General features: G+C 27.3%; 1 protein-coding gene across 1 annotated transcript; it reads right to left on the reverse strand.

Moving 5' to 3' along the window:
* Nucleotides 1-402: 402 nt before the first annotated feature.
* Nucleotides 403-2,541, reverse strand: Mpc1 (mitochondrial pyruvate carrier). The gene is made up of 3 exons (XM_070302732.1): nucleotides 2,186-2,541; nucleotides 1,987-2,087; nucleotides 403-900 (listed from the first exon to the last, which is right to left on the reverse strand). The coding sequence occupies exons 1-3, from the start codon at nucleotides 2,239-2,241 to the stop codon at nucleotides 746-748; spliced, it is 312 nt and encodes a 103-aa protein (XP_070158833.1). The 5' UTR covers nucleotides 2,242-2,541; the 3' UTR covers nucleotides 403-745.
* Nucleotides 2,542-14,181: the final 11,640 nt, after the last annotated feature.

Genomic DNA, 14,181 nt, shown 5'->3' on the forward strand with positions numbered 1-14,181 from the left:
TTTTAATGTTTTAAACATTCATATATTTTAGTGCCTTATATAATTTCAATTATTTAGAAATGCAATTGTGCGAAAAAATTTATATTATAAATGTTCCATCTCTAGAGAGAGATATATTATAAAAGTATATATTATAATATATATTAAAATATATATTATAAAAGTACCATCTCTACAGTTAAAAGTGTAATTTCAAAACAATTTAATTTATATGTATGTATTATATATATATATATATATAATATTAATTATCAATATCAAAACCAATAGCAATATAGTTGCAATTTTATATATTAATATATATTTTATACCTTTTATGTAAAATATATGTAATACATTTACATACGTTTATATCAATATGTAATTTTTTATAGAAGTTTACTTCAAACTTTAATTTATAATTAATTTCTACATTACATTTCACTAAAAATAATTAAAAAATATATAATACATTTTAATAAAAATCACTAAAAATTGCTCTTGAGTGATTAATAATTACCCATATTATTCACATAAATGTAATAAATAGACAAAAAGTTAACAAAAAAAAGTAGTTGCAATATAGTTAATATTGTTAATCAAACATTCTTATATTTGTATTTTATATATTTGTATGTTTAACAAGTTTCTCTCTTTGTCTCCAACTTATTTTTCCTCTCTCTTTCTCTCTCTACCATGGATAAAACAATTTTCAACTAATGTAATATTTTGCTCTTTGGCAAGCAAATATCTATTTCTTAATTTACTATTCTTTTTTATTGAGATAATGATACTTAATAAATCTACAACCTTGCGTAATTTGTGCACCTTCGTTAACAATATGGCAGGCAAATAGAAGCATATTGCGTGGCTGCACTCTGATTGCAAATCTCATAAACATTGCTGAATATAAACATAAGGCTGAAAAAGATTAACATAGAATTTTAAAAAATTGATATTAATAAAAGTTAGATATAATTACAGATTTTCTAACAGAACTATAATTTTTTAGTAAATTTCATGATAATATAGACTATATAAATATTTGTAACACATATTTATTGTCTATTTTACAGTTGAATAAAACTAATAAAATTAAAAAACAATTTTTTGATAGCAAAAATCATAATCGTCAAGTTGTTCTAATTTTACTTAATTTTTTTCAAATATTGCATAGAATCTCTATATACATAAGATAAATCAAGTAATTAAAACTTGTGAAAACTAATAAAAATGTACATTTTATACAGATCAATTCTTTAAAGTTGCGATAAACTTAAAGAAATGTTGGATAGATTTTGTTAAGACTTCTGTGTCCTCGTTGCAGCCATATATTGCAATGAGTTATTTAATAAAAATTGTTTAATTTAAAGTTTTTGATTTCTTTTATTGACATCATACCGAATTATGGTGTTAGAAACGAGAAATCATATAAAGTATCATCATCATATAAAATTTCTTGCAAAATCATTGGAATAAATAAGTTATTTTGGATGAGAATATGTTGAATAATATCGATTAAATAATTTCGAAAATTCTCTTTTTTATCTTGCAATAATAAATATCGTATAACTCATCTGTATTTGTTTATATTTTCAACGAAAATGAATCTTACGACGATTGACAGAGCTATTTATTAATTCACGGATCAAAAAAACTAATCCGTGATTGAATTTAAAAAAGATTTATTTCGATGTATATCGTAAGAAAAAAAAGAAGAAAAAAACTCATGACTTCTCGCTCCTGACATCATAATTCAGTATGACGACAGAAGGAACCGGAAGCCTTACGAGAATTCTATAGGGAAAAAAAGAATACGAAAAATAATTCAATGATATTTACATATATACTTGTTTGTAATCCTGAATTAAAAAATATCAAAACGAATAAAGATTATCGATAAATAAGAAATATTATAAAAATCGAACAAAAAGATTCCTTTCAATGTTTATCCCTCTTTAAAAATGTACCGAAATAGAATGTGCGTGCAAGGATCGTTAAACTAACCAAAGGTCATCTTTCCACTGATGTACTTGGGATCCCTCCGGATATCACTAATGGCAGCAATCGGTATCGCCCAATTAGCAACTGGACCCCAGAAATGCGTGCTGGAAGAAAAGCGTCATTCGCACGTGCAAATTTTGATGTGCATGCACCGTGGGCATTATATAAATAGCGATAACGGGCAACAACCAGCAGCACTTGCCTCATAAAATAGTCACGAGTTTCCTTACTCCTAAGGATCTTTACGAAACGATTCATTCTCGGATGCCTATGTTTCTCGTACCGAAGTGAAAAGAAAACTATTGCTATTTAACGAAATACGTTGTTATTTTAAAAATTCGATGAAATCGGATAATGCGCGCTTAGAAGTGGAACATTGAAAAGAAACGGAGGATATTCGTAGCCAATCGCTGTTCGCGGTTAAAAGAAAGTTAAATAAGTAACGTAATGTTGCATAATCCCGAATAAACAATTACACAATCGGTATCATCTCATTTGTCCACGTTGTGATCTTACGATTATCCACGGTTAAGCAGCTAGTGTCGCTTGAGAAGGAACTATACGGTTCAGCTACGTCAAAAGTTAATAATCTAATACATTTAAAGCTGACCAATCATAGCTATTCCTCTAAAGAATGGAATGTTGTGATTGGCTAGTTCTAGAATTACGAATGTATTCAACCTGATTAATGCGGCGTCTACGATAGAGATTTTAAGCCCTAAGCTTAAAGAAATTGACCAATCACGGTCGAGTATTCTTGTCATACTTGATTGTGATTGGTCAATTTCTTAAGGCTCAGAGCTTAAAATCTCTATTGTAGACGCCGCAGAAGAAAAATTTATAATATAGACACAGTCATTTCATTCTTCAGAGGAATAACTATGATCGGCAAGTTTTAAAACTACAGATATTATTAAATCCGATTAAGGATGACGTATAAACGTAGGTATGTATATCGATTGGATACAATACTTATTGGCCAGTTGAAAATGAGGCGCTGTGATTGGTCAATCCTTGTCTGGTTACCCTAGGTATCGGTCGATATGATTGGGCGCATTCAGTGGACTTAACAGTTGGGTAACAATCGAACATGATTGGTTCTTACTTTTAAAACCAACAAATCAATATCGAGTGTTGACAAGACAATGCTCAACTATTGACTCCACTGAATGCGTCCGTCTATCTAATCCCATTGTGTCCAAATGAACTTTTCCCTAAACGTAGATACAGATATACCTAGACCAAGAATTCGCGAATCCCAAAATGAAATTATATCTGAATACCCTTCTCTTTTTCTTTAAAGCAGCGCCCATTAATCTTTTAACAATCAATCAATATATATAATATATATATATATATATATATATATATATATATATTATGTATTTGTATTATAACGCTACTAATAAGGGCTGCTTTGATCAAACTCCAGTTAATTTAATCGTTGATTAATTTATAGGCGATTAAATGCAGAATTTTAAAATTTGTAGCAGCCTCTCTTTTTTTTCTTTCTCTCTCTCTTTATCTTCGATCTTATCTTCCCTTTCTTTCTATTTCTCTCATTTCCCCTTTGTCTTCCTTTCATTACATCTCTTTTTCTTCTCCTCCTTTCTTTTTTCTCCCTAACAATTATTAAATAATTCGATCATCTGAATAACTCGATTAGACATTGGTAGTTTTTTGCACATAAAATTATATATACAGGGTGACCCATTTTAACTTAGGCAGCCAAATAACTCGAAAAATAAGCACACTACGAAAAAATGTTTAGAATCAAAATTTTGTCATTTCGAGGGGGACGTACAATGACGTTAAAATGAGCCCCCCCTCACCGCCCAGGGGAAGGGGTGGGGGGGCTTATTTTAACGTCATTGTACGTCCCCCTCGAAATGACAAAATTTTGATTCTAAACATTTTTTCGTAGTGTGCTTATTTTTCGAGTTATTTGGCTGCCTAAGTTAAAATGGGTCACCCTGTATATCAATATTGCATGCTTTTTAGTTATGACCTTATATTAAAAAAAAAAAGGAAAAAAAAGGAAAAAAAAGAAAGAAAGAAAATATTTTTGAAAATAATGATATATATATATATCAATTAAAGAAATCCGTTTCAATAATTTTGATTTTGACATACATCAGGATGTTCCATTTTGATGAAAGCAGCTATACATCTCTGAAACTTGACGTCAAACAAAAACTATTTCAGAAAAATTTATAGAATTTTGAGAGAGTGAAAAGTTGATAATCTTGAATTTTAAATAAGATCATTTTTCAAAGCTATGTGAAGGTCAACCTAATTTTTTTTTTTTTATGTAAAATCAACATAGTCTTTTATATAAATCGATTCTTTTACAACAATATTCGTTGTATAAAGCTGTATAAGGATCTTCACCTTTTTTCATTAAAATGAGACATTAAAATGGATTGTATGATATGTTATCGTAATCTTGAGTAACATTTGAAAAATTTTAGTCGTCGCTCGTTGCTTATTAAAAAATTATTAATCATTAAAAATGCGTATAAAGTCAGATTTAAATACAGATTGTCAAAGAAAAATTTAATATATTTGTGACACAATTTATACGGATATTAGTATACACATTATACATATATATATATTATATATATTTAAGTAAACAAATCTTTATATAGAGAATATTCAAAAATATGTTATAGTTCGAAACGCTCCACAATTTCACAAAAATTTATAATTTTTTTTTTATTACACAAAATATTTATTATAAAATACACACAATACAACTCTCTCATTTCTCCGATTCTTTTAATGTGTGACAAGGTCTGCAATTGTATGGTGTCACATAGGTTGTTCCACCTCATATGCTTTCAATGTAACAAGGATTTTATAATTAATAACTGTACAATTATAGGCCTCATCGCATTGAAAGCATCAGGCGATGTGAAATAAATCTCGCTATACGTGAAAAATTGCGAACTTATATAAAACCCTATAATTATAGATTCGTCACATTGAAAATATCGGATAAAAAATATCGGATGTGAGTTGAACTTCACTAGGTGTGAAAAGTAGCAAGCTTATGTGGAAAGTCTTTCGTCAACTATATATTATTCAATTTAAAACATATTTAAATATCCTATATAAAGATATATGGGTTTATTTATAGGTATATTCACGCGTATAGTATGCGCAATAATATTCATGTAAACTGTGCTCAAAATTAAATTTTTCACGATCTATATTCGAACTTTACTTTACATGGACTTTTATTTGTTAATAATTTTTTAATAAACAACAAATGCTAAAACCTTTCAAATGTTATTCAGAGCCATGATATTGACAATATGTATACGTATCCCAAGATCGAGATTATTAATGCAGGTTCTCCTAATCGAGGGATATATGTACCTCAAAAAGTATAGATATCTATAACGATTAAAATCGTTCATACAGCGATATATATATACATCAGTTCCTTGTTACTGTAAAGTTCTTATTCTAAGGACATTAGTTACAAATGGATGGCAATTTCGTTGCGATACATTGAGTTATAATATAACAATTGATGATATAACAATTTAAATGTTTTCATTTCGTTATATTAATTTTGCTTTAACGACCTTATTGTACAACAAAACTTTTGTTTCAATGTTTTAGATTAATGATTACTGTTAATAAAATTTTTACAATGCGTTGACAGATATATAATAAAAAAGTTATAAAAGTCGTTTTAATGTATACGATATGCTAAATAAATTCGTAATATTTCTTAGAATTTTACACACACACAACACATTTTACACACACACACACACGCACACGCACACACACACACACACAAAATATTAAAAACCGTTAAAATGATCAAAAGCTGCATTGAAATATGCGATGAACACATATCACACCCATTCAAAAATCTATACATAAAATAATCAATATTTTAATAATAATAATTATTTATAATAATTCTTCATAGAATTTGGTAAAAGATGTTAAATAATGTTAAATAAGTCCGATACATTTAAAATTCACATATATTTCTAATTATCTTCAATATCACAGTACTTGTTGAAACATACTAAATCGGGTACTTTCGAATGTGGCAGCCAATACAAATAGATGAAAATGGCAAGCAAAATATGTTTTTTTAATAAACATGTTTTATAACAGATCTTTGCATATAACTCGCAAGATACGGGGCAAAATTGTTTGCGTGATATCATTAGCATCGCACAAACACAATTTCTGTCTCCTAACTATGTCTTGTAAGCTTACTTTCCTCTCTTATTATGTTGACATTTATTACGCAAAAATATAGAAATTGCTGCCAGCGGCGTGACTCGGCAGTCCAATTGTGCACTCGCGTGTTCTACGATATATATATATATATATATATATATATATATATATATATATATATATACATATCAATCATACAATTTCATATATATTTTGATATATATAACTCTTAATTATATGTTAGTATTTCAAGAATTAAATATAAAAACAAGACAAGAAATATTAAAAGAAAACAGATCGTTCAAACTTTATTTTTCGAGCTATAATAAATTAAAGAAAATACTTCAAATTCGCCTTTCGTTGTAAACTTGTTCTGATATGACTTTATTATCATATATATTTTATAGCATTTCTTTAGGTATGATTATGAATAACAAAAACAATGTGATACTGTGATTGTTTGTCCTCAATCTATCAATACTTTTATTTCAAAAAATAAAAAGGTTAAAATATTTAGATGTCTTACGTTTATATATACTTTTATTAAAATAAGAAATATAATCTATAAACAAAGATGTAAACTGGATTTGAAATTATTCGAATATCTAATACTCTCTCTCTCTCTCTCCTTCTCTCCAAAAAAACCAAAAATCATTTTTAAGTTGCAGCATATATTGCAGCAGAAGGCAATTATTTTAAGCATTTCGTTTAATTTATTATAATTAAAAAAAATAAAGTTTGGACAATCTATATATAACATTTTTTCTTATTTTGTATTCTACATTCACTTCTTCAAGTATTGACACATAATTAAAAATTATCTTATCTCAATATAAATGCCTAACTATTAACCATTTTGTTTCCTTCCATCTCTCTTTTATATCCATATTAATATATTATTATACTCACCGATATATCCAAAATAAATACAAATCACTAAAAAAAAAAAAAAAAAAAAAAAAAAAAAAAAAAAAAATTCATTTCACTGTTCATGTAGTCATGTACTCTGACTATATATTGTAGAATATAAAACGATCACGTATGAAAATATGTCATGCGATATGTACAGTAATTAATGTTATTGAGATGTGTCTATATTGTACACTATTGTTTACTAAAACCGCAACAGTTAAAAAAAAAACTAAATTATAGTGAATTTTGCATAAATGTTAGGACATCATTGTAAATGTCCATTTTTCTCAATTTGCATTTACACATGTATATATAATTCCTTTTCGCGGAATTCTTAAATATAAAGATCTCGTCATAAAAATACAGTACTGTTAATACACAGTATTAATATACAATATAAGAGCATCCATAAAAAATATACATGCTATAATAGGTTTTTCCATAATTTTTTCGCAATTTTCAAATACTACTATATAGATTTATCGATCAGACTGATAAGCAAACTTAATAATGCAAAAATTTAAAAAGTCACACAATATGTTTAAAAAAAGACATTTTTTTTAAACATTTGCGTGAACATTTTCGACCGGGGAAAAGTTATAAATCATAATGTGTTTTCCGATTGTAAAATCACTATGCGAGAATCCGATATGATCTTATATAACAAAGATGTGGGTTTATTTATCTTCCAGAAAAAAATTTCCGGCAGCTTGCCGAGAATAGATGAAAGTAAGCTAACTACAGTAACGTTTTATGAAATATGTTATTTTAATTTGAGCATCAAACAAAGCTTTGAGATATATCGGCTTTAAAAATTAGGGAAGACGGAATAATTCGTGATTTTATAATCAAGGAGAAAAGTGATCTTTTAACCGGAGAACACTATATGTTTTTGATATGAACAAGATTCATGAATCTTCGTAAGCTTGATAGCAGATTATTCCATTATCTGATATTTCCCCGTTCGACACTTGTCCGTTAATACTTCTCTGATATTTTATCGTCCAAAATATTTCACTCTTTATAACTCTCCGTTCGATATTTTATTATCCAAGATATTTCGCCGTTTATCGTATTCGTCTAACACAGTATTCTTTAGTAAATTTTCTGATCGTGTATAATCTTTTATCACATCTTCATAACATAAATTTCTCGATGAATTTCTTTATACAAAAGATCGATTGTATATATTTCGTGTATAATAAAAATCACAAAAAATTAAACTCTCGCTCGATTGTGTAATTAATAATGAAAATATTCTGTGCAATATTGCTCATTGCTCGGCAAGTAATTTAATGTCGAATTGTGTCGAAATTCTTATTTAAGTATCATATTATACAATACTATACAGGAAGCTTTTAAAATAGTTACACAAAATATATTAATATAAATATACTTATATATTGATCTAACCACGCTCATCACGAATAATGGATTGATTATGTGCAATTTTTTATGTGCTAATTAAAAAGTGACGACGATAATAGAGGAAAGGCGCCAAAGAAAATTTAATACATTAAGAAGATTGAGATTAATTTTTCCATAGTTCATTCTATAAATGTTTATGGATGAAATATATACAGAATGTTGATATGAATTTATATATATATCAATCAGACAATCGAATTTTTATCATTTAATAAACAGAAACCAAATCTCTTTCGGAAACTTAAAATTAATTATGTAACATCTCTTTTAAGATGTCATTCACCATGAAAGAGACTTAATTTTAGCTGTCATTCTGATAGTGCGCATTTAAAAATATACTATATCATTATTGATGGTATTTTTTTTATAACCGTTTATTAAATAATAAAAATATCTCAGATTGTGTTTAGTCCATACATAAATAAAACTACCAAATATTCTCTATTAGAAGATATTTTACTTTTTCTGCATTTTATGTACGTTTCAAAATGACAGCAGATTAATTTCAGCAACTTCCCGTAGGACACCCTATATCGAGATATCGTCTATAAATGAAATCTGTTTTCGAATTCTTCTGCTACAAATTTGTTTATAATTTAATTATTGTAAATTGCACATATAATCAGATTTAACATCATTTCTTTCAACTTTAACACCCTATCTATAAATCTCAAAAAATATACCTATTTTATATTTTCTTCTCCATAACAAATTTGACTCTTCTATAGAATATCCAATTTTCTTAATATCTTGTTATTCTACTTAGGCACAATTTTTCTATATTAATTTTTCAATGGATCTCATCATTGACGTTATCATGAATTAACAAAACATTAAAGAATCTAATGTATTCTTTTTTCGTTCTATATCATTCGCAGTTATCTATTTAATATTTCTCACAATTTTCTCTTAAATATATTTTATAACAAAGATGTACTTTTTTATTTAGTTCTATTCTTCACACTAGTCCTTCATCTATCATTCTTCTCATGACTTTTTTTAAAAAGCAATAAAAATGATATTGGTCTTACTTTTTTAGAAATCTTAGGCATGATTAAACTTTATATTATTTCCATTTAAGGCATTTCTTTAAACACCACGCGAGAAAAAAATGTCTATATATAAAATCACATAAATTTACATAATTATATATAAAATATGTATCCATATATATGTTTTCTTTTTCTTGTATAATCTCTGTCCGTATATAGTATAGAAAAAATAAAATAATTAAAAAATAATTAGAAAAATGATTTTTCATTTTTTTAAGGACAAATTTAAAGTGAAAAAACTGTCTTTATATAATGAGATATAAATTTATATATTTTTCGCTTTTTTCATCCTATAGAACCGAAATTAACAAAATTTTATTCTATATAATTATATACAAAATATGTCCATATATTATTATTTTTCTCTTATATTCTTTGTCTAATTATATAAATATGAAAAATAATGAAAAAAAATAAATTAAAAGAATCTAGAAAAATATTTTTGCATTGTTTTTTTAGAAAAAATTAAATTTTTTCAATTAGATTATACAATATGTTACATATAATTATATATAGTTATATTTACCATATATATGTATATAAACAATTTTTTCTCAGTTTCTCACTCAGTTTGTCTATTCTTACATTTTATTTTTTTATTTAAATTTTGACTATTAACTTTTTATGGCTTAAATTAAGTTAAAGTTAGGGTTAGATTAGGTATAAGGAATAAAAGTGTTTCAATGTTTCTAATATGTTTCAATATTTCTGATAAGCTAATATAATAATGAGTGGTGGATGCAATCCTGTACTAGTTATTTCCAGATTTTCTAATAGTTATCCCTTTTTTGCACGTTTTCCCACTATTCACATTTATTACGTGATTATGCCTGCAATCGGGAAGATGCTAGAGATGCTTCGAAGCGTTTGATTGGCCAATCAAAACAAAAAATACAGATTTTTTTTATCCTGATTGATTAATGCAATGCTTCGAAGCATTTCCAGCGTCTTCCCGACCGCAGCCCATTGTGTAAATTAAGAAAGCAAATTTAAAAACATGAATAACTATGCGTATCTAGCACGGTAAGTTTTCAAAAAACTTTTTTGTGCCACTCACTTATTCATTCTACACATAATCACATGGTCACGCAAATTATGAAATAAATTAAGATAAAAAAAGAAGTAGTAACTAATAGGATATCCTATAGAAATAACTAATTATATTTCATTTGTCCATTGAATACTATGGGCTTTTCCATTTAAGACTATTTCGACCAAAGTCCGATTAATTTAATCATTGATTATCTTACAGGGCGACCAAAGCAGAATTTAAAAATTTGTATTATATTATATATGTGAGAATTATATCGTTAGAAATTTTTATGCTGGTCGTTCTGTAAGTTAATCAACGATTAAATTAATTGATATTTGATCAAAGTGGCCCTTAGTGACGTTAGTAGATTATAGTTTCTCATTTTCGCTTTCTATTTATTTAATTTAAATCACAATCTTCTATATATTATAATAGACCGCTAACAGCGATGCAAGAGCAGCCATTTAAATTGGACAGAATATATATATATAGATTGGATTAATATCATAGATTTCTACTAGGATAGATAAAAAAATAAAATAAAATAAAATTCCCTATTTTATTATGACTTTCATTACAATTAAAACATAAATTGGTTTAATTGTGTTAAAATAGAAACTAATAACTATTTGTTAATATAACTTTTTAATATACTACTTTGATTATATCTTTTTAATATCTTTGAGAAGATTAATGCATTAAGTACTGCTGCATCATTAAGGAGACAATTCGAAGGAAGAGGTCCGGTCTTCTTTTTAGAGAAACCGAGGCTTTGTGAATTTTTTTCACGATAATGCCAGATCTCACTCTGCATATCGAACTCAGGAACTTTTGATCGGAACATTTCATGAAGCATTTTCCCTACAGCTCGGATCTAGCTCCTTCCGATTTTCATTTGTTTGAGCCGCTGAAAAAATATCTTGGAAAAAAAAATTTCAAAATAATGCAGTGATATAAAATGCTATTCAAAAATGGTTTAAACATCAAGAGCCGGATTTTTACCGAGAAGAAATCTTTAAACTCATGTCAGATGGGTCAAGTGTACATCAACCTTTTCGAAATATTATATTGAAGAATAGTCATTAGCTTATATTTTAACACTATATAAATCCAATTTGTGCATAAGTGGTAAATAAAAGCCATAATAAAATAGGGAATCTTACTTTTAATCCATCCTAGTAGAAGTATGATATTAATTCAACCTATATATTTCGCCCAATTTAGATATAGCTTGTATATTATCTTTAGCATCGCTATTAGTAGTCTAGTATCATATATAGAAGTCTGTAGTGTCAATGACATAAAACTCCGATTAATTCTGTTTTCGCAGTGAATTATGCGTTTCATTTATCATTGGAATTATCAATTTGAATTAGCACAAGTGTTATAGAAATGAAAAGTACCCTATGTATATTAACACGAGCTTTGGCACTCTAAATAAAAGAAGATAACAACATTGGATACTGTTGGATGCATTCAGCGAGAGTAGCTATTTTGTAATCATTTATGATTTTCTATTGAATGATACTGTAACAAGATAAGTGCTCTATTAAATTGCAACATGTTTATTCAGCAGTCTCCTATGTTTCTAATACATTAAAAGTACGCTGCATTTAAGTGCAACATATTAAATAATATTAAAGATTTTTATTCTAGCGGAACGGCAATTGGGCAGCTCACACTTTGCAGAGGGTACTCGTTAATTTTTGTTTTACAAAAATTTTCCACGTTCTAAAAGGTGAAAATTAATGAGATTATTGTATTCATAAAAGTAAAATCTTACTCTACTATCATTATTAATATATCGCAAAACAACGTTCTTCTAATTGTTGCAATACATTACACAGCATTTTTTTTCTTTACTAAATTGCAATCCTCTTTAGGACATATTATAATTGTAGTATTTAAGCACTTCTACTGAATGCAGCCATTGTCTCTTTTAGTACAATCAGAAATCTTATGTCTTACGGATGTTATAAGTTCGTGTTTACTACAAACTTATGTAAATAGATCGAGCGCTTCCATTTGAAGCTTAAAGACAACATTAATAAGAAAGAACAATAGAAAATAAGATGCTTTCCTTGTCTAATTGTGCAATTGGTATAGAGAAGGAAAGAAAAGAAATAGTTGCCTCACATTCTTAGTTTTCTGTTTCCTTTATATCGGCCCTTATCAGAACATTATGAATGAAGAAAGCATCTTGTATATTTCTGTCCATCAATTTTATCGAACAACTTTGTTCCCTCAACTGTTACATAAGAATGTTCAGTCTATTATATAAGTCTGATGTTTTTACTTATAATAACACTCACTAAACTTTCAACAAAGCTTATATAAAGCTTTCAATTTGTATGTAATTAAAAAACAGTAACTCGGAAAGTGTCTTTCTTTCAGATCACTTTCTCTTACTGAATTCAATACAATTTAAAAAGAACTCTTCCTTATATAACTCATATGGAGAAAAAACTCCGAGAATCTCAAAAGATATTTTTGTGCTTTAAGCATATGTATATTGAAAGCTTTGTATGTAAATCCTGTTAAAAATTTGATCAGGTTTCACCAAATTTAAGCAAACCAAGATTATTTGTCTTTGTAGAACGTAAGGTAAACTTTCTTCCTAATCTGTACAGAAAGAGACGAAGATTTCCATGTCACTATCCCCTTCGAATAACATTTGGTGCATCAGAACTTCTTTCAATTTGTATTAAATTCAGTAAATTTATTATACAGGGTGGATCACTAAAGATGTTACAGGGTAATATTTCTGAAACTGAACGAGATATAAAATCTGTCTACACATTAATTTCGCATGTTAATTGCAAAGCGAAGTTCCATTTTTGCGTTGAATGCCCACTTTAATATCAAATATTGGAAAATTTCATATCTCGTTCTATTTCAGAGCCTTTATTAGTTTATTTCGTTCAATTTCAGAAATAATAGCCTGTAACATCTTTAGCGATTCATCCCGTATAATAGATTTGTTAGACATACTGATTGACTGCTAGTGCGCAGCACATATTAATGCCTCAGTACTTCTAGAATTTCTTTGGGAAAGTTATTTTTTGATCAATCCAGATATTCATGCATTGTAATGTAACTAATTATTCATAATTAGATAATTATGAATATGTAGATGCGTAATTAAATAATTCAAAACTATGTTTTTATTAGTTAATGTAATATTGCATTAATTATTTTATCATGTAATCTTATGTTTAATTTTGTAGAAATATAAAATACTTACAAATGTTAAATTATCAGAGACTGAACTGAGTCATGATGCGCGAATATTTAGACACATTACATCTAACCACAAAAATGCAATCTTAAAAAATACTAAGGCATTAATGAAATATATATACATACATACATATATTTATGTATGTACTATTGTATATGTACATATGTACAGAATATAGTATACATATTTATATATGTACAGAAAAAGCACCAATAATGTTTTCCACTTGTGACATTTTTGAGTCAGACAAATAATATGTAGATACTCATGCATCATGATTATTAGCTCTAACAATAAGAAGAATCGGCAATGTTATC

Source organism: Polyergus mexicanus, unplaced genomic scaffold (assembly GCF_030449975.1).
Source record: "Polyergus mexicanus isolate NDT 795.1 unplaced genomic scaffold, iyPolMexi1.0 SCAF_10, whole genome shotgun sequence".
In the NCBI taxonomy this organism is placed as follows: Eukaryota; Metazoa; Arthropoda; class Insecta; order Hymenoptera; family Formicidae; genus Polyergus; species Polyergus mexicanus.

Excerpts from the sequence above, each read along its gene's own strand:
- Mpc1 (XM_070302732.1), bottom strand. The coding sequence starts at position 2,241 with ATGAATCGTTTCGTAAAGATCCTTAGGAGTAAGGAAACTCGTGACTAT. Across the intron at positions 2,088-2,185 it reads ACTCGTGACTATTTTATGAG|CACGCATTTCTGGGGTCCAG; the intron begins GCAAGTGCTGCT and ends CTTTTCTTCCAG. Across the intron at positions 901-1,986 it reads CAGTGGAAAGATGACCTTTG|CCTTATGTTTATATTCAGCA; the intron begins GTTAGTTTAACG and ends AATCTTTTTCAG.